At 42.8% G+C, this 27,990-nt stretch overlaps 1 protein-coding gene across 2 annotated transcripts in view; it reads left to right on the forward strand.

The window, feature by feature from the left end:
• The window catches only part of LOC139697228 (recombining binding protein suppressor of hairless-like), a 194,890-nt gene that overhangs the window by 28,830 nt on the left and 138,070 nt on the right, over window positions 1-27,990 (forward strand). For both annotated transcript variants that reach the window (XM_071595898.1, XM_071595897.1), the window contains exon 2: window positions 13,989-14,294. In XM_071595898.1, the coding sequence (XP_071451999.1) occupies window positions 13,989-14,294 (306 nt within the window). The remainder of the gene's footprint in view (window positions 1-13,988; window positions 14,295-27,990) is intronic.

Here is a 27,990-nt window from a genome sequence, read left to right on the forward strand (position 1 = left end):
GTACCTTACTTTGAACCACGGTGTTAATGCCGTTAACTTTGAGAATGAATGAAAGAGGTAAGAAAAAGTCATCTTGGGAATATCTTTAGTGGCCACTTCTGCATTAGAGCTCACACGATCTGTGACTACTTTTTGAACCCAACTATTCAAAACTGCTTCAATACAGCCCAGGATATTTTACCCATGCTATATTCTCGCATCTTGCGTCTCTATTCTCTCCCATCTGCTCCTTCTCTTCTTCATTTCCGTCAATTGATACTAGTTGTGTTACCACTTGTTTAAAATGCTTATTTTTTTCGAAAAACCGGAAAAAGGAAATGTGCACCATAATAAGGTTAAGTTCATTCAAAAGGAGGATTTTTTGGTGAACACGCGAAGACCGCTCTACGCTGTAAATTATCAAACAACTCAGCTGAAGTAAGTATTTTTTTCCGAGAATAATTCGGGATAATCGTAGCCTGATCCTCACCTGACTACGCAAATGATACCTGCCAAAGTTCAAAGTTTCATAAATCATTGGTAATGTAAACGTTGAAGCCTGGGTCGTTTGTCAATCAAATGTAGAGCCCTTCTCCTAAGGTTATCGATCCGTGTAACATTTCTCCAAGCCATCCTGGTATCTGTCTATCACTTTATTTACCTGATATTTCCTTATCTTCCATGTCCTAACTTTTGTAATTCATCCCTGGCTTACCCCTATAGTTCTCCCCCTTTGTATTTCCTTCTGTAAACAAACTATCGTGCTTCTGAATGTGTCCAAATAGCATTTCCATTTCTTCTTGTAAAGGTCCTCCATGGGCCTCTCCCTTTACCACTCTTCTGAGTATTTCTTCATTTGTTATTCTGTGTGTTTTATTTTCTGAATTATTCTCCTACACCATATTTTCATCGCTCCACGTGTTCTTTTTATTTCTCCCCATGTCGTTGCATGTGACGCAAATTTGGCTTTTCTTTTATATAAGTTTTAATGGACTGCTTCCTCAAATCCAAACTTTTTCTGTTTTTGGTTCGTTGTTATTCATTTCTGGTGATAGTGTCTTCTTTTCCATACCCACTCTAATTACTCTGCCCTGTTATCTTCTTCAATCTTGCTTATCCTTCTGACTGAATAGCTAAGTTTTCCACTTTTTCTGATGTCGTGTATAGCTAGTCGCATTTAAATTTTATTTTTGTAGCTTCGACTGCAATCAATCTCATTGGTTTATTCTTGTTTATGATATGGTTGTACTTTTTCATTTTCTTCTTCATACAGGCTTATATTGTACGAGTACTAGGATATTGACAAGTTTTAAACCAGCGTTCTGATGATTGAGGCCCTCTTTCTTTTCTTCAAAGATGTCTACATTCGTTTGTGCTTTGGCTTTCCTGGTGTATTCGTATGACTCCTTTAATATTTTCCATCATCTCATCGATTGCTATCTTATTTTAGACGTAATAAAGATATGGGGTCATAATGAGGATCCCTGCCTAACTCCTTTTTGATTTTAGTTTCTTCTCTTCTCCCACTACGGCTAGCCACCCCCACCTGCATCTCCGTAAGGACTGTGGATCGATCTCTTTTCTTAGTTTTCGATTTCTTTTAGGAAAGAAAGCAATATATTTCAATATATGTTGCCTAATTCTCCCTCCAGGTCTGTGAATACTTAATGGTTTTGGTGTGTGAAAATGGATATTATTCTCTACGATGAGTCCGAGAGCAATATCGGCATCTCCTGTCCTTCTATTTCTTCTTAATGCAAATGAGCTGTGCATTGCGTCCAGTCATACAATAAGGTAATATGCGAGTATTAGGTATATCTGCTCGTGTTTAAGGGTATTTGATACTTATTGTCCTTTGAATGTATTGACTCGAGAAAATAGTTTTAATCATACGCTTATCCTGGAAATGCGCTAACGTTCAGGGATTTGGATTATGATAGATGCATCAGTTTTAATTTGATTATTAGTTAAATGAAATGGAACTACTTTCCGCCAACAACATTGAAAGGTTGCTAATAAGGAATTGTTAATTTGTTAATCCGTCGGCTTGTCGGAGCTATGATTTATCATTGCCATAAAACCACTACCGTGACCAGTATTATTTTTCGGGGGGATGTATTAACAATTTGGCTCGCGACGTTGGAATCCGCCAATTTCATGAACTTGTCCGTCGCTCCATTCAACTCTGAAGGCAGTCAGTTCAAGGAAACTTGCGCTAACCTCCCACGAGTCTTCCCGGAGGAACACTTCCTCTGGTAATGGCGGGAATCGGTAGATTTTGTTGTTTCAGGTGATGAGATGCCCAAGTTTTTTTCTCACCGTCTATTATCTTCGTCGTAAATCAATGAAGGGGATCACTGCCCGTTTGCACTCGGCTACGGAAGAACCCTATGATCTAGTAATGGGTAGTTAAAACTGTTTGGCAGCATAAAACTATAACTATGCTTCCGCGAGTAGTAACGTGAACTTAATATCATTTAACCCGTCCCCATAGTCATCAAACCGGAGTTGTTTTATTGGGTGTGAGTGGGGAGGTTTGCTATTGTTATAAGCACTCGAAGCTGGTGAACAGAAGGCACTTTAAATCATCCATTGCGGTCGGAAAGACATTTTGTTTCCCCGTCGGCTTGTTAGATATGTTTCGCAGCCAGAAAATCACTCATTGTTTTAGTTATCTTATGACGACCGAAGTATGAAATATGGTTTCTCAACGAAGGGGCATCCGATGGAATGTCGACTTCTCTACCCGGTTAGTGTTCCACCAAAATACCATCCCATTCGTCGCGCTATCTACGATATCGAGTGATCTCTCGTATCGTTTCCAGTTCTAAAAATACTCGCTTCAGAAATAGTTCAGTGTCTCTAAACCCACGACACGTAAGAGCGTAATTGAGAGGTCATTAACGTTTACTTTTAGCGGTCGGTCAATGGGCCAATGATTTATTTTTATGGTTTCTCGGGATACACCCTAGGATGTGCATGCTGTGTAAATTAGGGTTGACATTTTTACATGGACCTTTTTGGTTGACAGGTGGATTACATTGTAACCACGCCGCCGTATGATATTCAGCGAGAAATAAGTCTTTATTCGAGACCTATATTTATTAATTCGCCACCATTAGTGCAAAGCTAAACAATATTTCCCGGAGCAACACTTTTGGTGAAATTATTTCCCCATGTTCAAGAGAAAAGTCGGGGTAAATACCGTTTACCAATCGAGCTAAACCGAGGATAACGCGCGGGTGATCGCGCTCTTTTTTCCTGCCACACATCACGTGAGTTTCGTCAGGAGTATATTTTTTTCCTCGTCCGGGCACCTCAAGTCAAGGGGGCGGGCCCCTTCCGTCAGGAGCATCGTCGGAACCCGCGTCGTTAATCTTGTGGAAGCCCGTTTTGGTATTCATCTGCTCCGCGGGTGGATTTTTGTTTCCGCCCCGAGAATATTTCCGGCGAGAAGGAATTACCCAGACGCAAAAGTTTTGCATAGGGAGCAGGGAAAGGGGGGTAGGCGAGGGATGGCGCGGCGCCCCGCCGTGAATGGACCCCTCCCCCCGCGGTGCGTTGCATCTCGACGATCCTCGGTTGGAGGAGGGAGGAGGGAAGGGGCGTGGGTTGAGGAAGAGAGGAGGAACGGGAAAGGGAGCGCTCCCGGTTTTTCCCTCTCCTTCCCCTGACTTCTCTTCCTCTTCCTCCCCGCGATCGATAAGTGCGCCATCTCGCGATAAAATTGCCCGTTTGCTCCCTCCCAAATTACTACGGCCGGTCTTCTTCCCCGCGTCAGGACATCGATTGCCCCGTGAGAATCCGCGCAGCTGACACGTACGCCGCCCCGGCCACGTCATTAATAACCCCTGCCTGCCTCCTCCGTCCTCGTCGGCCCGATGGATTCAGCGCAGTCCCCCCTCTCCCCCACCACTTTCCCCTTCTCTCGGACCCCTCCTGCGGTCGAACCCTCTCCACCCCCCCACCCGCCCGGCCCCCGCGCCCTCCCTAGGCCCACAGGCCACCGACTCCCATTCCCCTCTCCCACAGCACCCGTCCTCCAAGGGTGCCGCCCCTTGGCTCTCAGCCCGTTCCCTGAAGGGGGGCCGACCCTGAGGCCCGATCGCTGCTCGCGACAGTTGCTCTCCTTGCGCGTGTACCATATACGCAGCGCACAACGACGTATGACGATGCATCGACACTATAACACTGCTGCTACTTATGTCGTTCGTAAACACTCGGCAGATGTGGTGAATTTGAACGTCGCGTCGTGCTTAGGGTCGATGGATACCGTTAAGATACAATATGATCGGTGATTTTAATACACGATATGGAGCCTATGAGTGTAAATCGTTTGCAATGCCTTTGGATAGGTTTCGCTCCCTTGGCTCGCCGCCTCGCTTCCCATGTATGTTATCGACTCAATGCACATTCATTTGACGTTGCTTGTGTTCATCTCTTGGTATTGGCGAATATTTCTCGGCATATCTGACGTGCCATGCCGATGCGTCGTAGCTACGTATTAGATATTTTTTATGGTTTGATGGAAATGGAGTATAGCCAGGCCGTACCCTCATCACGTGCCCATCAGCCGATGCTAGTTGCTGCGAGAATTTGCAGAACAATATTGGAGATAACCGTTGTATAGCCGCGACCGAAATAATCAATTAATTTTCATTAAACATGGTTAGGTCAAAGTAGGGCTGGCTTTTAATGTTTGGAGACTAATGAGGGTTCCTCATGAGTCTTAAAACATTAAACCACTCTATGGTCATACATTTTTCAGGTTTTTGTGACTTATTCCTTATGGTCGCATTTGCGTGTTTGAATTGAATGAACTCGGAGCAAGGTGGATTCGCATTTATGGTATATACCAGTATTAGCACGGCAGCTGTCAACCTATTTTGACGTGAATGATGTGTTCTTCCTAACTGTCGTCATATCATCGTCGAATTCTTATGTATAATATCCTACTTGGTGTTGGAATAGTTGGAAGAAGTGAATTTACCTTTGGGGGATATTAGGTTGCAAGGTGGGCAGTTCTAACCCGGGTGATCCCTTTGCCCGGTTGTCAATCTACGAAATTCTTGGTGAGAGAGTGTTTCATTATGTTTGGCCGACGGAGGTGTGAGTTGTCTTCCCATTCCACTCCCGTGAATGTTCAAGTGATTGATGACTGAAATGAAAACGAGTCCGTCCATGAGAACGATTCAGACTCGATAGTTAACTCCAACGTACAATTTTCTCACCCGAGTAGTTCGCCGTGACCGAGATGCAAGGTTGAAGAGAGGAGAACAAACGCACGAGCTACGGTGCAAAATTATTTTGCGAAAATTGGGATACGTGATGTTAAGTGGGGAATTTTCGAGGTTCAAAATAATGATAACCCTTCATATTCGCCTGTATTTTGTCAATTCAGATCCCCGCCTACCTGATATAGCTGTGTGAAATTAAGAACAGCGAGAAATATATCGAAATAGTCAACCGAATCTTAGTTGGGAATATCTGTCAACTTCTAAAAGTTGGAAAAGGCAGTTCAGGTCTCCCCGCTGGGCTGAGTGTTTCCTCATCACGAGCGTGGGGTAGTAGTATGGATGGGTGTTCCCCTGGCCTATGACTAGAATTCAGGGAATTTCTCAGGAATAGGCAGTGTAGCATTTTTACTAAATGAAGTGTTTTACTATTTGCATGGGTGACGTTTGTGTTGATTTTAATCGTGAACTATTTATTTATTTGTCGTGATACCCTTCGGAGAAAACTTTTCTCCCAGAATTGGAATTTGGTACGGAAAAGTGTGCCTCGAATGACTTCAGCTGTCGGTCGCCCCCCTTATAACTATTGCTAATACTACGCAGTAGTGCTGCGAAATTATAATTGGGTAGTTCTTGTTGCCAGCAAGGTATGATATTTTGCGTCGCCGGGAAGTAAAATAAATTAAATACACTATACTGTACTCGCTTTTCTAAAATGGTTCCTGGACACCATATTTGATGGTGTCAAAATGAAATAATATTCTGTAGATTGTACGGTTATTTTAACTCCTTGCTCTCTGGTTCCCATTCCTGTGGCGCGGTGTGGCCAGAGAAATGCTCGAATTGCCTGTATTTGATTTGCAAGGTCTCATCGGTCATCAGGATGAACGAAAATGGAATAGGTAGCTGATGCCCATTGTTTTATTACATTTATTTAATTTTCCATCATATACTACTTTGGAGTGATTTCTTTCGTATGGTGGGTTTTGCTCCCGAAAATATCCCTGCGCGCGTATTCGTCACAGCAAATGGTTGGCATGAAAGGCAATCAGAGTAATTCTTATTCTTAATCGGTGTCTTGAGATGTCGGGGTTATTCAAGTCTCTCGAAGCTACTGAATGTTATCAATTGCTCCGTGGTGTAGGCGTGCCGGTGCGATAAGTAAAAATTTGACAAAAGTAATAATGAAAAATACTTATAGCATTTTTATAAATATTGTCATCACTGTAAAAAGTCCCAAAGTTTTGTTTTAATTTTATTAGTTGAGGGTGGAGTTAGTCTTGAACAAAATCTTATGGCATTCCAGTTCGCGAAATTCACACATTCCTAGTGTGGGGGCCGTTCCTTTCCCCATGCTGCTTACCGTTTCATAAGAAGTAGTATTTACTAGATAAATCCCACCGGTTGGACGTCAGATTGGGTTGCCCAAAGGGATCAAAATCCTGGCCTTTGTTGAGGTATATTTTCCTAATTTTTCCTTTTTCACTTTGATTGGATGACCATTTTGCCTTTTCTATGCCTTCGTGATACCTTGTTGATAATAAGCTATATGATTGATGCACAGGCGTGCATATTCATTTTTTCTATCACTAATAGTTCGAACATGTCGACTGAGCATTGCCTGAAGCATGTCTTTTAAGTCTGGGAGAAATATTCTCTCTGTTCCCGACTGTCCTTCAAATAACAACTCAGGTCATCGGTCAAGCGCTTCTCCGGAAGTGTCGTGTCGTACGTTTGCTTTGCTTCCCAATAATCAATATTCCTTCTTTACAGTCCCTCCTCAAATTAATAAAAAAGTCTGCTGTAAGGACAGTACGTACGCCTCCCCAATGCCAAATGGCACGAAGCTTATTGTTTAACTTTCCCATAAATTTTCTCAATGCCAACTCTGGGATTCATATTGCCGCTCTTTTGTGCAAGATTCATACTGGTTCTATTCAGCGCGGCAATAATTCTGGCACTGTTGACCTTGAGGAAAAACCGGCCTTAGCCGTTGAGTTCTTTAGGCTAAAAAAACCATGTTATCAGTCTTTTATTTTCTTTTATCTAGACTTAATCTGGAATATTATGATTTTTTTCAGCATACCTTTGAATTTGACGGACCAGTGCGGGAGGCTTTCGGAAAAAAAAATTCCGAGGTCCCTTTTTTTATCACATCACAAATGCTTCCATCTCAGAGACAAAAAATATTTTTGTTCTATTTTTTTTTACTTTCGTCCGTTGCATGGCTCATTGTACGACATACGATGGAAAGGGAAATGATTTATTTTCTGGTCTTTCTGGGAGAAGGTACGTTTACTCTATTCATATCTTGAGCAATTCTATTTAAAACGTTTTCTCATTTATGAATATTTCGGGAAGTTTGTAGTTGAGCAAATCTAGCATCTTGCGAATAAAATTAAATTGATGGAAACGTGGTGCATGAAGGATAAAAATCGGCTTGTGTTACATAATGTGAAATTTTACATACGAATCGTCTTCTCCACATCAATCAATGGGTAAAAGCATCAAATATGTTGCCTTTATCTAAGTTTTTGGTGTCTATAATATATTTGATGCCTTTATCTTTTGATTTGGTGTGGCGAATTTGATTAGATTGGCTGTTCCACTCAGTTGAAACAAGCACGGGTTAATAGCGAGACAAATAAATAAACATGGAAACAAATAAATCGGTTGGAAATGAATGATTGTTTGAGTAGCTTACCGTAGTTGAAGCAACCAACGTAATACACGTGCGTAGATAGCCGTACGGGTTAGCAAACAAACAAGCAGAGGCTGTATCGTCATGTCCAAGACTAGGGTCTGCTAATTTATCTCCCCGTTAAGGTCTTTCCAGCTCTCCGAATATTTTTTTCCATGTTTCTGTCCACATTTATGGCCAGAGAAAATTACAGCCATTTCAAATATATCTATTTGTGGTCGACATTATCCTTGATTTTGGGACCGTTATCTTTCTCATAGTCTCATTTTTTGAATTACATGTATGCGAAATGAATAGTCCTCCATCCAATTATGTTGCGGTATTCTCCGAAAAATCTAATTGGCGGAGGTTTCGAGAGTCGTATGCTATTTACCGGGGAATAGAATGAGTTGATAACACGTGGTTTTGAAGGTGGGTGGAAGGGTCTTGAGGGAACACTTCCTGTGGACCTTGATGCTTATAGATAGATCGATAGAGGTCCTTATTTCGGCAAAATTGAGAGAGAGAGAGAGATTGCCCTTCTTCCAATTAACCTATCGCCTTATACATATTATATCAGGCATAAAAGTTATAATTACATGCATGCACAGATTTTAACATCGAAAATAAAAGGAAAAAAAATATAAACATATATACATCCATATATGCATCCATATATACATACATATATACATACATATACATATTTAAATTCAGGATACACCTACACATACACACACACTCCAAGTAAAGGACAGTGATCAAAGTGAACACTTAAATAAGGAAAATCTAAGCAAAGAATGAGGTTTGTGGGAAAAGCTAGGGAGAGCGTGGCATTTGTCACCGAGTAAAAACCCACGCAGGAAAACACCCACGAAGAGAAGGGGGTGTGGAATACCTGCGATAACCCTATTAATTAGAGGAAAGATAGATACACATTGTGACAACCATTTTTACGCAGCATACATATTATATATATATATATATATATATATATATATATATATATATATATATATATATATATATATATATATATATATGCATGTGTGTAGAGAAGTCTCTATGTACGGGATGCTAGACCACGTCAGGTTTTCTTTCCTTGCCTCGGACAATTAATCATCTCATATACATGTTCTTTGATGCTGCGGATACCAGAATATCTCGGGAGAGAATCATTACGGGAAACCAGCATATTTTAATTTTACGGATGTAATGAGAAATAGTTATTTCAAGCCGGGGTCTTTGGTCCCTTGATTCTTGTCACAACTAAGTTTGGCTATATTTCCGCTGAACTCATACCATTGCCATTTCCATAAAAGTGACGAAAATGGGGCTGCCTTAAAAGCGATGCATCCAAATTGATTATAGTAGGGGCCGCGCAACAGAAGTGGCTTTGAAACGGATACCGTCTTTCGGGGCGGTTTTCTCAAACTTTTCTTCTTGGGCTCCGCTTTCGGGTTTAAGATTTGCCCGCTCGGCGAAAAAATTGTGAATGATTGGGTATGCGTAAAAATTAAAGAAAAGGGGACTCCTAGAAGTGGTTATTTCTGGGATAGGTCGCATCTGAAAGCAGGCATAATTTGTCCTAGTTTCCCGCCTGAGTTTCTCACGTCTTCCATAGATGAATGTATATATGACTACATTTTGGCGAATTTTAAATTTAATTCAGTTACCCTTCAGTCTTTTAGCGAGCGCGCTAGTTATTAGTGGGGAGCTTTAGCAGTATTGCGTGGTGCACTGCGATAGATGACCGTTGAATAAGCATGGGATAAAATTGGATTCGAACGGCGTAGCAAGTGCAGGATATTTGTCGATTTCGGTGCGGGACTCGGAGGGGATTGCCCGACTGATTACGCCTCTCTGCGCGACGAGGATTCCCTTTGAGAAGAAACGACATAGACGGGGGGGGCGCTTGGAGATCCTCGCGATTCCCTAACTGTAAGATTGCCCTGCATTATCATTCAGAGGAACTGCGAGAAATGCATGCACATGCGTACTCTGGCGCATGAGTTGCGGGGCATGTCCGAGTGCCGTCTCCTCCCCTGAAACCCTTTACCCCCCTCTCCCTCCCCCGCTCGCCCACCAACTAATCCACTCCGTCTCCCGTTCCCAATTGGTCACGTTGTTCCTTTTACCCGCACATGAGTGTCTTACCATTCAGGTGTTTCTCCCACAGATTGAGCGAGTCACTGCAGCTCAGTAGGGCTTATTTCTTTCTTTAGCAGGTCGGCGCTCGTACTCGTTAGGAATGTATTTCGTGTTTTCCTCTTCGGATAGATGTCCAATTTATTTTGGAGGGTGTTGGTCCGGGAAGGTTTTCAACATATGAATGAGATAATAAAAAATATTTTATATGATATTTATTTTCGTAAGTAACACTACGCTAGCATTGCTGTATAAAATTATATAAATATTTGTGTGTGCATGCATATGTGTGTGTGTATATATGTATGTATATATATATATATATATATATATATATATATATGTTATTGTTATTATAGGTAATCTACCAGTGTTGGTGTTACATGGGCACAAGCCACCAAATAATTCTCTTTTCTTTCCTAACAAAGCACAACCCAACATCCTACTCTCCAATAAGCCCCTCTTTATCTCCGTATACGTCTTTCCTCCCTTCATTCCGTCCAACATCCCTTTCTTATTCCTGCCGCTTCCTCGTTTGCCTAACATATATATAAATAACTATATATACTAATAATGAGTCATAAATCCACTTCAATTAGTTCGTTTAGATAGTCACCAAAAGAAATATGCGAAGACTTAAGTGAAATTCATGGACATTACCGGTGCCTGGAGGCGAATTCTTCATCAACAGAAGAAAAATCATGAAGAATGATCATCATCCTCGACATTAATTCTCCAGGCATCCTCAGCGTCATCCTATCTGCGTGAGTTTTCGGGTGCCAGACTTCCAGGGAAATCACAGGCGATGCATATCAAGCCGCATTGTAATCTCACAATGAAAAACTGGCGGAAATAATACTTTGAAAAGACTTATGAGATTTTTTCATGGACGTGAAACGTCCTGATGAAAGCTCAAAGATTCGTTAATATCTACGGATAGAATTAAATCCTTTGAATTCCTGGTCTAGAAGCCTCCAAAATTACGAAGGACCACCACAAGATTAGCCACTTTGAAACAACGTCAATCATTGTGATTAGCGATATTAAAAGTAAGAGGCTCTAATTTGTCCTCGTTTATTTCGCAACCAGAGAAAATAAAGGAAAGAAAGAAACGTGCTATATGCTTGTTTCAGCTGCCGGAATCATACGTTTTTTCTCTCTTCCGTGTTCTTATCCTTTCCTTTCTTTCTCGACGTCATTGTTGGGGCTTTTGGGTTAAAACACGACTATACTTTTGTCCATAGCCGGAAGAAACGCATTCACGGCTGCCGCAAGTCCGTGGAACCCGAATGCTAAAAAATATTAAATGCTCATAACCGTTTCAGCATTAGTTTTTCTTAATTAATATCAGTAAAAACGTTTCAGTTGGTTTTTTCTATTATTTTTTCCGTCGTCTATTTTCTTGCTTAATTTTTGTTAGAATTATAATTCAATCGTTGATATCTGTCCAAAGGAAGGAAATGTTCCATTATGAGCTTGAGCTTAACCTCTGGATGGATTCATGTAAATTAACGGCAATTCCGCTGCTCCTACGCCTCTAGGAAGAGAATTAAATTTGTAGACCAGGGATTGATACAACCTTTGATTTGATGAAACGGTTTTAAAGGCCTCATTACTAACAATTTCGTTTTGTACGGGTATCCGTCGTAGTAGCTATTGAATCGCCATAGTTCGCGTCATCGTGAGGGACTCCTAACGCTGTTACCCCCAGCGTGAACTCTTTGTTTCTCAATTATTGACTTCTTTGGTCCTTTATATCTTTCGTGTTCCAAATACCTTTTCTCTTTCTTTACATTCAAGGCTTAACCCCTCCACCTCAGCCTTCCATGTTCTACAATCTCTCAGTGTGGCACTTAGAATGTTCCCAGTTGAATCTTCGAGTTTTCCCACTAATATCCAAACTTTCACTGTTTTCCTTTGATTTCTACTACTCATTTCCTCCATTTTTCCCTACGCACGACTTGAAAGACTCCACTCTTTGTCATCACTTTATTTCCAAAGTCAGATTTTGGACTCATGCAACCCTATGCTGAAACGTCTTTCCTAATCTTATTCCTGTTGTTGTAGTTAGATTCCCTGCTATCATTTTCCTCTCCTTCGTTAATGATTATTAACAAAACGTATTATTATCCTTTTTAACATGCTGCCTGTTATCTTCCGAAGTACTGAAAAAATATGGTAGTTCACAACTACAAAACCCGCGGGGAACATGCTGGTGAGGTGATTAGTATTCTGGCTTTCTACCTCGAGGGCTCGGGTTTGAATACTGGTGGTATTAGGGTTTTCAGTGGTGATACGTTCCCTACTTGGGGTGCTGGTTGGAGGAAATTTCAAATGGAGTACGCCGTCCTTAGGACGGAATTTTAAAATTTGAACTCCTTGCCACCTTTCGTTTATAGAAAGAAGAGAGTGAATGCCGACGCCAGGTTTCTCTCAGCCCTTCCCTTATTTGCTGAAAATTCTACCTCTCCCAAACAAACCCTCTATACGTGATTACGTAAATAATCTCGGCTTGAAAGTCGGTCACCTCCCCTAATACTTACTCACTTAAATTACTTAACTCTCAGTAAATTGTCTCCTTCACGTTGAATTTTCAATGGAGGTTTTCTACCTCTTGAGGATCTCATGAACCAAGTATACATGTTATTTATCTTCCTGTATCTAAGCTTTACCGAATTGATCCGTGTAGTGCTACGAGAATGTTTCACACTGAATTTTTGGTGCACTTCTCTCCGATTAAATACCACGGGATAATACAGCCGTGCTCTGCCCGATGCTCCAATGATCGATTGGGTATTATTCTTAGAACCCTTCCAATGCATCACTGTTGAACGCGAGAGTCGTTAAAAAGTTTTGCAAAAAAAAATCCACGTTATCGAGAAATTTGTGCAAAGAAAAACTTGTTTACACGCGATGGCATCAGGCTTGACTACGTGGAAATTCATTCTAGATGAAAGAGAAGAACTAGTTATTTTCCACAGACCTTTTATTTGGTACATCTTTTTTCGGTGGATAGGCGTACTTGAGGGTGACGCCTATACCATGCGCCTATTTGTATCCAATTTAAAAATTTGTGGAAAATATCTAGTATTTTTATTTCACTCGACTTAACTCTTGTATTAGGGGACTACAACCCCGAAATTGTCTTTTGAGTACTAGGAATAGGAAAATGTCGTTTGGGGCGAGATCAGGAGGATAGAGTGGATATGGCAAAACTTCAAAGCCACATCGTTTTGATTGTTGATCGCGCCGTGGTCTCGATTGCAGGTCGTGCCGTGTTTACTTCTGAAAAGGAGTCAGTGGTCGTGGAACCCAGCGTGTTGACGCTTTTGACTTTTATAGGTCTGCGTGAATAATCTTCCACACACTGCCGTAATCAAAATATCTCGTTCATGATCATTTGGTTGGCTCTTCGGTCTAATTGGATGAATTCCTTCACTTTCTTCACTGCGGCATCATCGCCCGTGAGTGATGGTCTTCCACTTCTTGGTTCGTCTGTTAGAGACATGTGTCCAGTTTGAAAATTTTTTTTCCACCTCACAACTGTGTTCTATGACTGGCTATCGTTTCCATAAACAGCCATAGTTTCATCTTGAATTTTCAGTACAGTGAAATCTTTAAAATAGAGGCACGCAATCAAACTGTGAGCGCATCTTCTCCATGATGCGAGTTTAGTCAAGCTACGGCTTCCTGAAACAAAACAAAGTATTATTTATAGCTTTAACTTAAAAAATATGCACATAAAGATCAGTTAATATGCAGAATAAATTTTATCTAGATATCTCGGTAATTTCTTAGCAATAATTACTTGAAAACGATACCCCCACGTATGTTTGTTTCTCTAAATATTTACACGTATGCTTTTGAAGATCTCTATACAAATCAGATGTTCAATGCTACAATGACCCTGGAGGCCTTTCCCACTAACCACCGCGTCGTAACTCCAGGGCCAGTACGGAGCAGTGGCCAGCGGAGCCTATGGTGTGCCAGAGGCGTACGAGCAACAAGCACCACCTCACCACCGCGAGGAAGAGGCCACGCAGGCCGCTTGGCAGCACCACGCGGGTACTTCGGAACAAATTCAGAGGGCGGAGCACCCAGCTGGTCCCCCTGCCCCGCAGCACCACCACGAAACGCATCATCACCAGCAGCACCACCCTTCACTCGCATCGCCCTTCGGCGGTGGGCTGCCCGCCGTGGCCGCTTCGCCCGTATCTCCGCCACAGCATCACGCACCGCAGTACTTCTCCCAGGTCAGTTAGGGGCGGGTTTCTGTCTCAATGGAGCGTTCTCGTTTGAACCCAGCCTCATCTTTATTATCCGGTTACAAAGTTATTTCTATGCATCCGCACTCACATTCTATAAATCCCGAACTGGGAATGTTCGGGAGTTCCAAATCAGTATTCCTATACTTTATCCTGGCCCCTTTCAGGATGAAACTGACACTACCTTAATGGATTCATTTTAAATTAACAATAGCAGTTTGGCACTTTTTTTCATTCCAGCATTTTTTAATCCAATACAGCGGGAACATGAAGTTTTTTGCATGAAATAGTGATCAAGAATTTTCAAATTTTCACTTCAGTTATACCAGTTTTGACGGTTAATTTTTCATTGCCAAACTTTGTGAAGTATTAAATCTTATTCAATATGTCCAATCAGAATTACGAAAACCACGTAGCGGGTTGCCACGAATGGATGGCAAGTTTCATCGGTGCAATGAGAATAATTTTGAAATTTCGGGTTCAGAACTCTTCATTACGAAAGGTAATGATGCCTTTAATCTATTTCGATCTAGAGATATAGGAGTTTTGGAATGTTGTCAATTTTTCGTAATTTCTAATGGGAAATATAGTTATTTCACGGGGCAAACATAGTTCGCCTTGACCGCGATTCGAACCCAGATTCCCCCGATTTCCCGACGAGAGCTTTAGCCAATGAGCCTACCGGGGCAACTTCGCATGCTGTGAATTTCTAGGGAGAAGGCTAAAGATGCTGGAACCTAATAGTCCAGTGGTTAAGAGCGCTGGGCAACTGTCCGTTGGCCCCGGGTTCGGTTCCCGGCAATGCCTCCGGACATCATCAGCTTCACCCAAGTTGTGTGAATTTTCGGGTACCAGATCTACTTGGGAAACCATATTCGGTACAAGGAAAGGAGTTAGTCCCCCTAACCTGATGTGTGAATTTCACGCGCTGTTGGACTTAGTATTGGGTGCTATCATGCCAACCTTCGGGTTGATAACTGTGGCGGTGTGAAGGCTAATGGTGGGTGGTCTCTAGGTCTTCCCCACTGGGTTGAACTACTGTTGGTTACAGCAAGTGCTCTAATACACCAACGACGTGAGACGCATGCGTTTCCTAATATGGCCTCCTCCTCCTATGTATTTAAACCTTCCCCTTCTATTTCTTTGCCCTCGCGTCCCTATCTGCGTGTAGACATACCTGATGTGTTGGATGGAGATAGAGCGCTGAACGGAAACCGAATATTTGTGGGGAGCAGTCGACCCATACGCATTGTTGACGAGTAAGTGGCATACCAGATATAAGTAGGACGAAAGAGGGCTTGTTTTGATTGCGCTAACTTGGAATTTTCTACCATTATCCCGGGCAAGCCTTTGGCAAGTTTCCCAATCTATGTTTCCATTTTCGCTCGTCATTGGAAGGGTGTTGATTGACTCTTTGGGGATTGATTTTCATGCGGAAGAGTGGGTATCATAATTGCAGTTATAAAATTCATCTTTTAGCTGAAATGTATAAAGTGAATGCGGTAACAATTCCATACTCTCTTTTAGAACATTAAATTTCCGGCCTCGGTAGCGTCGGGGTAACGTCCTCGTTTGCCAATGCAAGGGTCGCGGGTTCGATTCCCGCCTGGGTGGGTTTTCTTCCATCTAGGGCTTGGGTGTTTGTGATCAATGCCAATAAGTCACCAAAACAGTGTATTGATCATGAATAAAAATGCTTTCTCACGCAGAAAAATATTCAAGTTCTATTAAAATAATAACTTACCTAGGAATTGATAGAAGTATGTAGTTCTAAGGCGGCATATAATGCTATCAAAAGCGCTGAGCTAATAGAGATTTGACAACTTGATGCATTGTCTTTTATCATTATGCGGTAGCTTCTAATGACAAAATCTAAACTAATCTAATGACAAATTCACTCTAACAAAAGTGCTGGTTGAAGTAAGGGAATGAAATGTAGTACAATATTTTTTTTCAATCACCTTCATTCAATTCAACAAATTCCGTGTTAGGCGACCTTATCTTATCTTATATGTTTTGATCGGCCAAATCTCGGATGCACAATTTAACTAAGCGTGCGATTGTTCCAGAAGTCGCCCTCATCCCTTTCAATTGTTTGCATTATTCAATCTAGAAAAGCTCATTTAATTTATTCGCGAAATAGAAGTCATGATAAATGTTACTGCCCTTGTATTTGAGCGTTATAATCGTAGTTTGTCTGCATTTTAATGTTTTTATTCAAACCAGAAGATAATTTTCTCAGCTGCTTAATAGTAATATTCCACGATGACTTTGGGTACTTAACTTCCATGATCCTCACGTCTTCAGATTTTCCATCGGATAAGGTTGCTAAAAAACAGCGTTCCAGAACAAGATACTTGTCTCCCAGTTTACTCTTCGTTTTTTATTCGCATTCAATTTATTTAGGCTGTCATATGCTGTTGCTTTAGTTTGAAAAGAGTTTGGCATGCGGCAACCTTTCTGTAAGATGTTACCTTTGGAATATTTTTTCACTCTTATACGTACCACGCTGAAATTAGAGGACAGTTTCTCTTTCAGTTTTTCCAGTACTACTGCGGCTTCTGGTCCTCATCCAGTTCCCGACAGGAATTTGCTTAATTTCTTGGGACCTATCTTGTACTCTTTATCCTATTTTTTACTTGAGGTTTTTTATTGGCACCTGCTGGTGAACCGTAAATGTTACAGTCTTCTCTCAACCATTCAATGTAGACGTGGGCTTAATCCGGAGATTATTTTCCATGAAAAATTGACCACATTGCCCCCAGCGGAAAATCAAGTTCGGTACCTGCACCCTGTACTCGATACCTGTAGGAACACGTTTTCCGTGGCTAATCTGCTTGCCGCGTGCAAGTTTGGCAACCAAGGGCAAAACATTTACAGCAAGGTTAATTTTATTATTGGTTACTAGATTTATTAATTCTATCACCAAGGTTGTTTTGGATTATTAACTTTTTCAAGGGTTTCCTTCTCATTTTCGCTTAAAAATGATTGTCCTTTCCGCACTTTTATAATTATAACACCGTTAGTAAATGTAAGTTGAGGAGAATGTTACTTCATACGGATAAGTAGATGAGATAATGCAACGCGTGACTATCCCCGTGCATGAAAACATGTTCGTTTCAATTTTTACGATGTTAAGTTAAGACACATAGATAACTTATTAGCCGAGCCGTCGCGCATCGAGAGAGGTCGATAAAGAGTAAGCGTCAGTTATATCGGTACCCTTTATAGGTGGACATATTCAATTTATATGAAGTGTTGGGTGGTATTTGTTTGCATTGAGATCCTGTGTCATCCTCCCCTTACCAAAGACGGTCTCCTTACCCGTCAGTCGCATACAATATTGTCAGGTTTACACTGCTGATGTACGTGCCAATGACGGGATCGGGATAGTGCGGTAGCTAACGTACTGGCTTCCCAACCAGAGCTCCCGGGTTCGAATCTCGGGTGCGATAGATATTTTTCGGTGGTATCCTGATCCCTACTTGAGATACTTTGTGGAGGGTATTTTGAGTTGCGCCTTTCATGAAGAGTAGGCTAATGCCGACGCCAGGTTTCTCTCCACCCTTCATTCTTTCCTGTCCGTTCCTAATGGCAAGATTGACCTCAGATGTCGGTCACCTCCCTTAAAAACTACTACCCTGGAGTTACTTATCACGCCTGTCATAGGAGGCAATGAAAAACTACGAGTGTCAACTCATTCCAGGGAGAAAACCATCAATTCTTATCAACGGAGGGTGACGTCCCCGAGAGTAGATAGGGCTTGGAGGGTACGGCCCGATTTTTGATCGCCAGTTTCCTCAGAACGTTCCATCCGCAGCCAGTATTTCACGGCAATTACCATATCTGTTTTGATTACGTCAATTTCCATTAGACGTAATTTATGTTGGAGCTATTTCGCCTCCCTCCTCTCCTACCACTCATAGTGACGTCAATGCATTTTCCCCCGAGTGCCTGTCAGGTATGCACACAATTGCTAACGGTAAGTGCCAACTTCTCCTGTCGAACTCCACCTACGTAGGGTCTAATGTCTGGTGACCCGACACCCCTTGCCGCACGCCCTCGCTGTGGAGTGAAGGCTAAGATACAGACGTTCAGTGACTGACAGTAGAGCTTGGCTTTTAATGCGTGCACCACCGAAGACGAGTGGTTCTTGTCCGTGCTGACCTCCCCATTGACTCGGTCCGGGGGGGCGAAACCAGAAGCGGCTGCGGTGAGTCCCCGAGGCACCGCCATGTATACAGGGCGTCCCTTCTTTGAAGAGGGTGGGCCGTGGGGCCTTTTAAATAAGGCGGCGGCCGGGGTGGTCGTGAATGGGGAATGTGGAGACCCCGGGCGAGGGCGCTCCCTGCTACCTTTCTTCCCCATCCCCCACCCCTCACCCCCTACTCCCATTCCCCCTACCCCAGCACCTGTGCGTACGAGAAAATCCCTCTTATAAGGTTTCCCACTGTTTCTTCCGTCTCACCTGACCTACTGTGTGTATTCAACGAGTGGAACGGAGATGCTATCGTTCGTCAGATAGTAGAGCATTATATCCCCCACCCTCGCTCTCAATTTGGGGGCGGGAAGAATGAGATGGAGGGGGGAGGAGGGGGTCGAATGTACGAAAGAGCCGCAAGCTAGGCGTTCCCACGTGAATCACGGGCTCACCGGAGTGTTTCGGGGGAGGGTTTCTCGCCTCCCGGCATCCCTGGAATGTCCAGCCCCAGTGCTTTTAGGGTGACCTTAGGCCGTGGGGTTGGCCAGCCGAAGACGGTCTTTTGATGTCGCTGAAATTTGCTTCCAAGGCGATATTGGTTTATTTAGTGGGGAGAAAATGGTTCCAGCCGGATAAATAGTAATGCCTGAGAGGTTATTTAAATTTGTATTCGGGTACTCCTCGCTGCATTGCGTCGCATGTCATTTTTCTGCTTTAATCCGACCGTGTGTGCGTTTATATTTTTGCCAATGGGTGTGATTTATATGAGAATTTTCCGTAATCTTCATCATGATCTGCTAGTGCAGGCCCTTTCTGTCGCTCTTCCGGTTGTTCCTATTCCCCGCCGTTCTCTTCAACCCGGCGCACCTATCTTCATTCTTTAAGTTATCTCTCATCTTCACCGCTATCCTTCTTCTCTTCACCCTATCTTCTGCTACTACTACTACCTTCTGTTGTATCTTTTCGTAAAACTTTTGTTAAATATGTTAAGTAAGCTGTCCTTTTGTTCTCCGAACTCCGAAATCTGAGACACACTGCATGTCACGGGTCGTCCCATCTTCCGACTCATTCGGCTCCCGGGGAGTCCGCCAACTCCGAAGCAATCACAGATTGGAAGATCAGTGTACAATTGTACTATGGCGAGTTGGGGGTAAGGAACCAAAACACAAGCTCGAGGTTGAGGGCAGCGGAGAAGGAAATGCCGAGCTTGAAGGGATGGTTTGGTGGGTACCATGTGCGGTTTGAGCGTAGATCAAGGTGATATCGAGAAGATGTTGATTTCTGAAGGCTTTGATAGAGGGGAAAATGTTGGATGAGGGTGGGGAAGTTTGGAGAAACAGGGCATATTATGGCTGTTGTAACTAAGGGGAGCAGAAGATGGCAGGGTCTAGGTGAAAGGGTCTTTGTTTTATTTTTCAGAAGGACTCCAAGAGTATAAGATTTAATTAAGTATTCGTTTTCAGGGATCGCCCTAAAATTTCCCATACCTTGTAAACTGCGCACTCGAATTCGCATTCTTCGCGCAGAGAGTTTCTTTACACATATTTAGAGTAGGGAGGCATTTTTTCCCCGGAGCACCTGAGTTTCCAAGAAATATGATACCCAAGAAATCACGCTCTGTGGGCTGTATTGAGAAGTCTGTGGGTATCACCCGGGTTATAAGCTGTTACCATCCAGTCAGTAACTCATTACTCTTTATGTAATAAGTTACCTCACGAGTGAACAATTTAGAGTGATTGTTTTTTTTTTCGTTTCGGTCAGTTGTGAACCCCATTATTTCAGTGTTTTCTCTCTTACGCTTAATTTGGCGGTGATTTTATTGTATTTTATTTTCAACTCCTTGGATGGAGCGTTTTGAAGAGTGATCGATAGGATGATCCTGTCATATCAACAGCCATAAATGCGAATGATAATTTGATAAGAGAGGGTAGAGGTAAACGCGTATTTAAGTCTAAGGCGGGTGAACATCATGCATCTGCATCTTACCCCGCACGAGACCGCCACGAAGTCGTGTGGCAGGAGGTTTTGGGTCACCAGACGTTAAGAGTAATTAGTGATTGGTGGAAAACGCCAATGAGAAAGTTCAAGTTGTTGTACTTGATTTTTTCCACTGTTGTGGTCTCGAATTGTCGGTGGAAAAAATGATTCCTTATGTTGATTAATGTGGGAATCAATCTTCCTTACCTTCTCCCCGTGGTCAGAGGAACGAATGTAATGCGACGCTAAAGGTGAGACTTTTCTGTAAACCGTTTCATTCCGGAATTATTCCTGAGCTGGGTCATAAACGCCCGTCGGATATTCAACTAGCAAAGTGGAAGAACATACTTCGTCTTTCAGCTTTTTATTCTGACGATCTAGCAACGGGAATATCATACTGCAATGGTGAAGCTGGGGTTCGAATTCCACCCTGATTTTGAGCCACGGCTTCACCCGGATTTGAACCCCGGATACCCGTAGCCGAAAGCTCAATCTGCCAGTCCACTCTGCCGGCCATCCAAGGTCCTTACATCTCACTTCACATCTCTCAGAAGATACAACTCGGTTACACCCTGAAAAGTTTCAAATTTCTCAATCGCAAGAACGTACATACGTATCCATCCTCCTATTTGAATTTAGAATGCTAATTATTTTTGCATTCGATAGCCGTCAGACGTTGGAGGTAATTTATTTAGTCTTAAGAAGCTATGTGGGGTAGAGTGGTATGTAATTCACTCTATTTTGCCTTAAATTCTTCTTCAATTCTGTGTAATTTCGGCTTCCCAAACGTTGGTAAGAGAATAATTGCATATGAGACGCTTTTTTGCACGGTGGGTTCCGAAACTTCTCATTCCAGATCAACAGGACTTCCGCGAGTAAGTTTGTTCGCAGTTGAAGTTGATGCGACAGGAAGATGTGTTTCGAAGTTTTTTATTGCTCATGAAACTTGGCTTCATCATTTTGATCCTGAGAGCCGACAATGAGATCTGTGAGGAAATCTCAGGCATCGCCAACACCAAGAAAAGCCTGAGTAGTGGGAAAATTATGGCTTAATTACTTTTTGGTATTCAAGAAAGTATGTATCAGTATGTCGTACCATTGCAAACCACTGCAAATGGATCAAACCATGAGGATTTGCTGGATATTCTCCAAGGACATATCAATCGTAAAAGGCCGTTATTCAAAGCAAAAGGTTTTATGCTGCACCATAATAATGTAGGGCCGCACATCGCACATTTTATTGCTGAATATTCGCGCCAATCGGTGTGTCTTGCGTTTCTTATCCTCTATATAATCCAGACCTTAAACCACACTCCTTTTCACTTTTTTTGAGGAAACTCGTGGGATACGTTTTTCATAATCATAAATGGGCATATGCCAACTGGAATTGTTTCAACTTGCTACGTCTGCTGCTGACGCGGTACTCGAGTCCAATTAATGAAACTGGTGCGACATATATGAAGTGTAACATTGTAATAAAATTAAATTTTTGTGTGATGATTAATGTAAATAAATGCATCATCACTCTTCATTGAACCTCCATCGTATAACTGTAAGAAGATTTCCACTGCATTAAAATCGGTTGCATCATTTTGAAGGTAACATTTCTGTAACTTGAGCGTCTCCCATTTTTTTTAAAGGCCAGTAGTCTGGTAACTTCAATGGCTGTCGCTTTCACCTTTCGGTCCGAAATGCGTCCCCCAATTGCACCAACGGGGCCACCAACTACTCGGGGAGCACTGATGGGGGGCGAGTTGGGGGAGAGAGAGAGGCGAGAGGGCTCACACATGCTGAGTGAGACAGTCAGGAGAGCCGAATCCAACCGGGGTTGAATCGGTTATATCCTATATCAGCTGGGCACGATGGTCAATTCGCATCTAAATCGATCATCGACTTTGAGCGGAAATATTAATTAAAATAATTAATTACCCGTAGCCATAATTGAAATTGAATCGCTTACCTGCCTAATGACCTTTAAGAATGTTGTACGAATCACTCTTCGTCACGTCATGAAACGGTCTTCAGGTAATGGTTTGGCAACAGACGAGGGTAGAGATCACTCGGTATTAAGCCCTGCGGTACTTGCTCACACTTTCAAGGCGGTGCAGCCGGTCCCCTTCCTTTGGTTTGACATTATAACCGTTGGAAAAGCATTTAAAAATAGTATTAGTTAAAAAGTGTCGAGAATGGTTTAAAAGATGGAAACCGAGGTGGAAAACTGCAGATAAGTGTTTTATCGTGCCGCTAATCGATTCGTAGGGGTGCGTTTTGCGTGGGAAATACCGTTCGTTTCTCCATCGGCTCAACCAACTGTCGTTCCTTGGCGCGATAAGCAAAGTCGGTCGCACCTTCGAATCCATCCAACCTCTGTTTTCGTCAGAGAATCGTCAGAAGGCTCCGTGATGGGCTCACGGCTTCGGACTCGCAGTAGCCGAATCAGCTGGGGCGGATCGGGTTGGATGGGGGCTGGGGGGAGGGAGGGGGCGGTTGGCCGCAGGGGAGGGCGGAGAGAGAGGTCTCCCGTCTCGGGTGGGGTAGTGCCTCCCACGCTCTGCGGTCTCTCCCCCCGACCGGGGCCGCCTCTTGAGAGAGGCAGGAAGCGTGGGACACAAACGCGGGGAGGGCTGGAAGGGGCAGGCAGGGGGAGGGAGTTTGGATGGGTGGATGCTACTGTTTCTTGCCCTTCCCCAACATCGTCACCTTGAAGGGTGCATTTTTTTTCCACACTCTACTAGCGACATCAAGTCATCATGGAAAATATATGCGGCATTAATGGATGTGTTGAAGGGAGGGAATTCATGGGCCGGCGGATGAATTTACAAGGTACCCTGCGAGACGCCACGAGGGTAGCAATGAGGGTTAGATCACCAGGGATTTGAGGCATTTTTGATGATAGTATTGGAGAAGTTCGATTTGTCCTGCGTTTCCCATTGTTGTGTCCTCGGATTGTGGCAGGGAGGAATGATTCCTTCGATATCTATCGGCTCGATAATGTTTCCCTTAGCTAATCAATATGTTCCAGCCTACCTATTTAATGCGGTGCTACGGCTATTCCTCCCGTGTCGGGGTTAAAACTCATGTGATTAGTTCTTTACTAAAAGTTGAAGTCGTGCGTGTTATATTAGTGCTTCCGGTGTCTCCCAAGCCGTTCCCTCGGTCAATAATGTGACTTTTCTGTTCGTCCGTTACGATTCTTCACAAATATATTTTCGATAATATTGATCCTCCCTTCCCCTCTATCTGTAATAAACCACTGTTTTCAATCTGAAGGTCAGTTTGGCAGGTGAGGGTATAGTTCACCCAATACTAAGTCCAACTGCGTGTGAAGTTCACACATTAGGGTAGGGGGGGCAGCTCATTTCACTGTGATTTTCTATGAAGTTCTGGTACCCGAAAAATCACTCAGCTTGGGTGAAGTTGAGGGTACCCAGGGGTGTATCCAGAAATCGAACCCGGGTCCTCCAGTCAGTCATCCAGCGCTCTACCTACTGCCTTACCTCATCTCGTATCGGCAATATCGTCCCTAATTTGGAAGGTATGGTTTTCCGCATTAATACCGATATTTCTGGGTAATATATCTCCATCAAAATCATGATGGTTTATATTGCCGAGCGGTATCGCGAATTGATTATTTCACATCTCTTGCTGTGCCACATGCCTGTTCGCCTTTGAGTATTTATTTAATACCTATTTAAATTAGAAAATTTAAGTTCTTTTATATTTTCGTTCAAATTATGCTGCTTAGTTATGACTAATAATGCGCCGAAGGGACGTAACGCGGAAGTCCTGGGATAGCTCTTGCTCGAGGCAGTGTGGTCAGTCGCTGAAGTGCCTTCCGGAAAGCGAAAGGAAAAAACTTTCAGCTTACTCTCTCTAGTGGCGTGTCATTTCCCATCTAGTCGCCTTTTTCCCGATAACTCAGTCCTCAGCGGGTCCTCATAAGGTTTGGCACGGTGTAATAACCGTTTTTTTTGTTAACTTTTATATAATTCATAATTGTTTTGTGATTTTTCAGCATTTGCGAGTTATTATGAAATTCCTCTTACGCACTTCATGGATGGTGATCATTGATCTTTGTACTCCACCCAGGCGTTGGTAAGCTTGTAGGTTCTGCCCTGTGTGGAGTACGAGTAGAAACGGTTGATTAAATGGCCCCCAGTCTTCATTTTCGAAGCTAATCCATGCCTCGGTGAAAATTAACAAACTCATCACCTTTTCCTTAACGTGCTCAACGAAACTTGAGCATTTCCCTAGAGTGACACTTGCATGTAATCGACTCTACTGCCGGAATTTCTGTTAGGGATGCTTCCAGTGAATGGGCTTCGATTAAATTACAATGGAATTGGAATTCTCATTAACGCCAGTAAATAACGAAAATCGACGGGGAGACAGACAGTATATTTTGTTTGTTTTTAATGAGCGAAATCGCGACTTCAGGAATGTCCCTGCGCGACAAACTTTTTCGCGAAAAGCATTGGTATGGACTTTTCAGAGCGATAGCAAGATTGTCTTTACTTAACAGCGAAATTTAATTCCATCTTACGATTTCGAAAGCTGACAGCAAAAAATCAGTTTTGGTGAAAATTGTCACATAAATCCGCATAGGGGAAAATCCACTAAAGGAAAATAATGGATGTCGACGGTGACTTAACCAGTTTGGCAGGTTTTAATGAGTTCCATCTTTAAGGGAGGCGGGAGGGAACGCCTTGTGTCTCGGGCAACTCTCCTTACGGTATGTACACCCGAAACTCCCCGAAAAGGCGTGAGGAGCGGGCGTGGTAGGGCGCCAGCTGTAAGATTCTGGTTCTATGTTTGCTATTGCTGTTCATTCATTTGTGATTATGGTGGCCACGATCATTCCCCTGGTGCTATCCGCTGTATTCCTTCGTAATTAGAGCCAAACGATTAAGAGGCGTTTTGCAATCGAAAATATTTTACAAATTTGGTTTGTTTCACAGTCGTATTAGTTTTGTGATTTCATTCTAACTTTCGACATATCCGAGAGATCAAGAGAGGCTCTGTGTTTTAGATATGAGACCGATGAAGTTCCATAGCAATTTGGATGAAGGATGCACCTAATTAAAATGTATGGACCGGTCCAGGTCCACCCATGTCAGTGAAGGGTTTAAGGGCACCGTTGTGACCCCCAAAACTAGGTACTCCAATGAAACAAGTAATATTTACGGATGTTAAGATGTTTTTTTTCCAGTGAAATCTGTTTAAGGCGGCATATATCCAGTACGAAAACCTGCAAAATCCGGGATTAAAGGTCTTAAAATAAGACACGTAATGAATGGTTTCTTCTCAAATGTACCCCTCTGAAAGTAGGAATACGTGAAACACGGGCGGAAAGAATTCATTGTTGCTTATACGAATGTGTCGTTGAATCGGGCTGTATTGGAATCTGATAAAGGCGGAAAAAAATTTCAAAAAATGTTTCTACCGCCCTACGCGGGTTTGGAGTGAACGTCAACGATGATTGTAGAAACCTGTTTACCCGACTTCTTTTTTCCGCGAAATTTGAAAGTCATATTAATTAATAAATTAAAATGCATTCACTGAATATCTAACCTGCGTGCCTTTGATTTTTCTTAAGGGTGTCCGTTCCATAAACTCAACTTGTTAGAGATGGAAAACCTGTACAAATCATCAATGGTAGCTTTTACATTAATTATATGGTATCTTAGTGGGTAAAGTGTGGTTGCCAACCCTCAGGTCAGCAGCCAAATTACTCGGTTGAAACCCCTGATTGATGATTCCGGACAGCTTCAACTTTAAACCCGATATGTGTGATTTCCTGGGTTCCGAAGAAACCTTGAGGGTAAAAAACGGCGCCAAGGGCACAGGAACTGGTCCCCATTCTCTGGCGCGTGTGAATTCCAAGTGACGAGGTGCGTAGCGCAGAGTTACGAGGTCCAAATTCGTTGAATCAGAACCCATACCGAAGGTTGTTTTCTCGAGGTAGAGACCTCAGTGGCGTTGTTTGAATTTTTTTTAACTTGTACAAAAGCGACGCGGGAAAATCTAACAGAGACGTCGTAGTCCAGGCCACTCAGTTGTGAAAATCGGGGCTAGGTCGGAAATTCAAAATCAAATTCAGAAGTCTCAAATTCATCAAAATATCATCGGAAAAAAATTGTGTGGCAAGGACCGAATTTTTTTAATAAGTACAAAATTCGATTTGCGTATTTGTGATATGGAATGGGATGTGGGAATCTCCGACGAGGAGGATTCTCCTTTTGGTTTCGAAACCAATTCGAGTTCCATATCTGTCATCGCGTATGCGGGCCATGGAAAAAGCCGAAGAATTGGAAAATTTCGATGATACATATGTGGCGCGCGCAACGCCGAGGAGCGATCCGTATAAAATTACCTAGAACCAGATTCCAAACAAGGGAGGGAAAAAAGTAGGCAACTTGTTCATCGGGGAATGATGAGATGGGTGAAAAATGAGTGGCCACCCCTTAAGGCCGTTTTACACGATGCTTATTTCAGTCGCTGAAATCAATCACGATATTATAATGTTCAATGTTGGATGTGAACTTGGCACTAGTCTTGGATGAACACTTTAACGATCGATCGAACTCACTTTTTGGCATCTGATGTTTGCACATGCGTGAATACTTGTGAGGATGTGATAGTCCAATGGGTAGAGCACGGGGCAAACTAGTCGCAGGGCCTGGGTTTGATTCCGAGTGAATCCTAAGGACACCGTGATCTTCACCTGGATTTATGATTTTTAATGTCACCAGACCACCCTGGGAAACCACGAGCGGCACGGAGAAGGAGCTCCTCCTCCACCCCATGCCTTATTCTGATGTGTGAACTTCACTAGCTGTGTCGGACTAATTACTGAGTGAGATCTACTCTCACCTGTCAAGCCATTCTTTGGGTTTATTGCTGTGCTTTAGAATGTGTTATCGTGTTCGTGCTAGGCAAAGGTTTTAGCTGGAATTTATATAAGCATTTAATAGTCGCCATGTCCGATTCCGTCCTCAGTTCTTACAAATGAAACGACTGACGTATCAGGGGCAAAGTTAGTAGCCAAGCGTTTGCAATCCTGAAAACAGAATAGAGGAATATGGACTCGGGTAGGGAACGGAACTGGACTTTTGGCGATGTTGCGCAATGAACCGCTGAATGAAGATATTAGCGGTTACATGAACTATTGATTGGTATGACAATAGTTTCTTGGTATTTGGTATTACAATAGTAACTGCAAATATTTTGATTCGGAGGTCTATTGTTTGAAAAAAGACTCACAGCCCTTATATTCCTCTGTTAATCCTCGTAAGGTTTTTCTTGTCCACGGGTACTTTTTTCGGTGAAATCAATAACATTAGGCTCCTACATGTGAATTGCAGCGCGACAAGGAGTAGTGTCTTGGTACGTCCCTGCTCATACCTGAGTGGCAGCTGATTTCAAGAGCCGAATGGATGATAAGTATCGTACACGTTTCTGTTTTCAGCACTGAAAATCGAATTGAACTCATTTCTTGAACATTTT

Source organism: Hetaerina americana, unplaced genomic scaffold (genome assembly GCF_022747635.1).
Source record: "Hetaerina americana unplaced genomic scaffold, ioHetAmer1.1.p SCAF_70, whole genome shotgun sequence".
Lineage (NCBI taxonomy): Eukaryota > Metazoa > Arthropoda > Insecta > Odonata > Calopterygidae > Hetaerina > Hetaerina americana.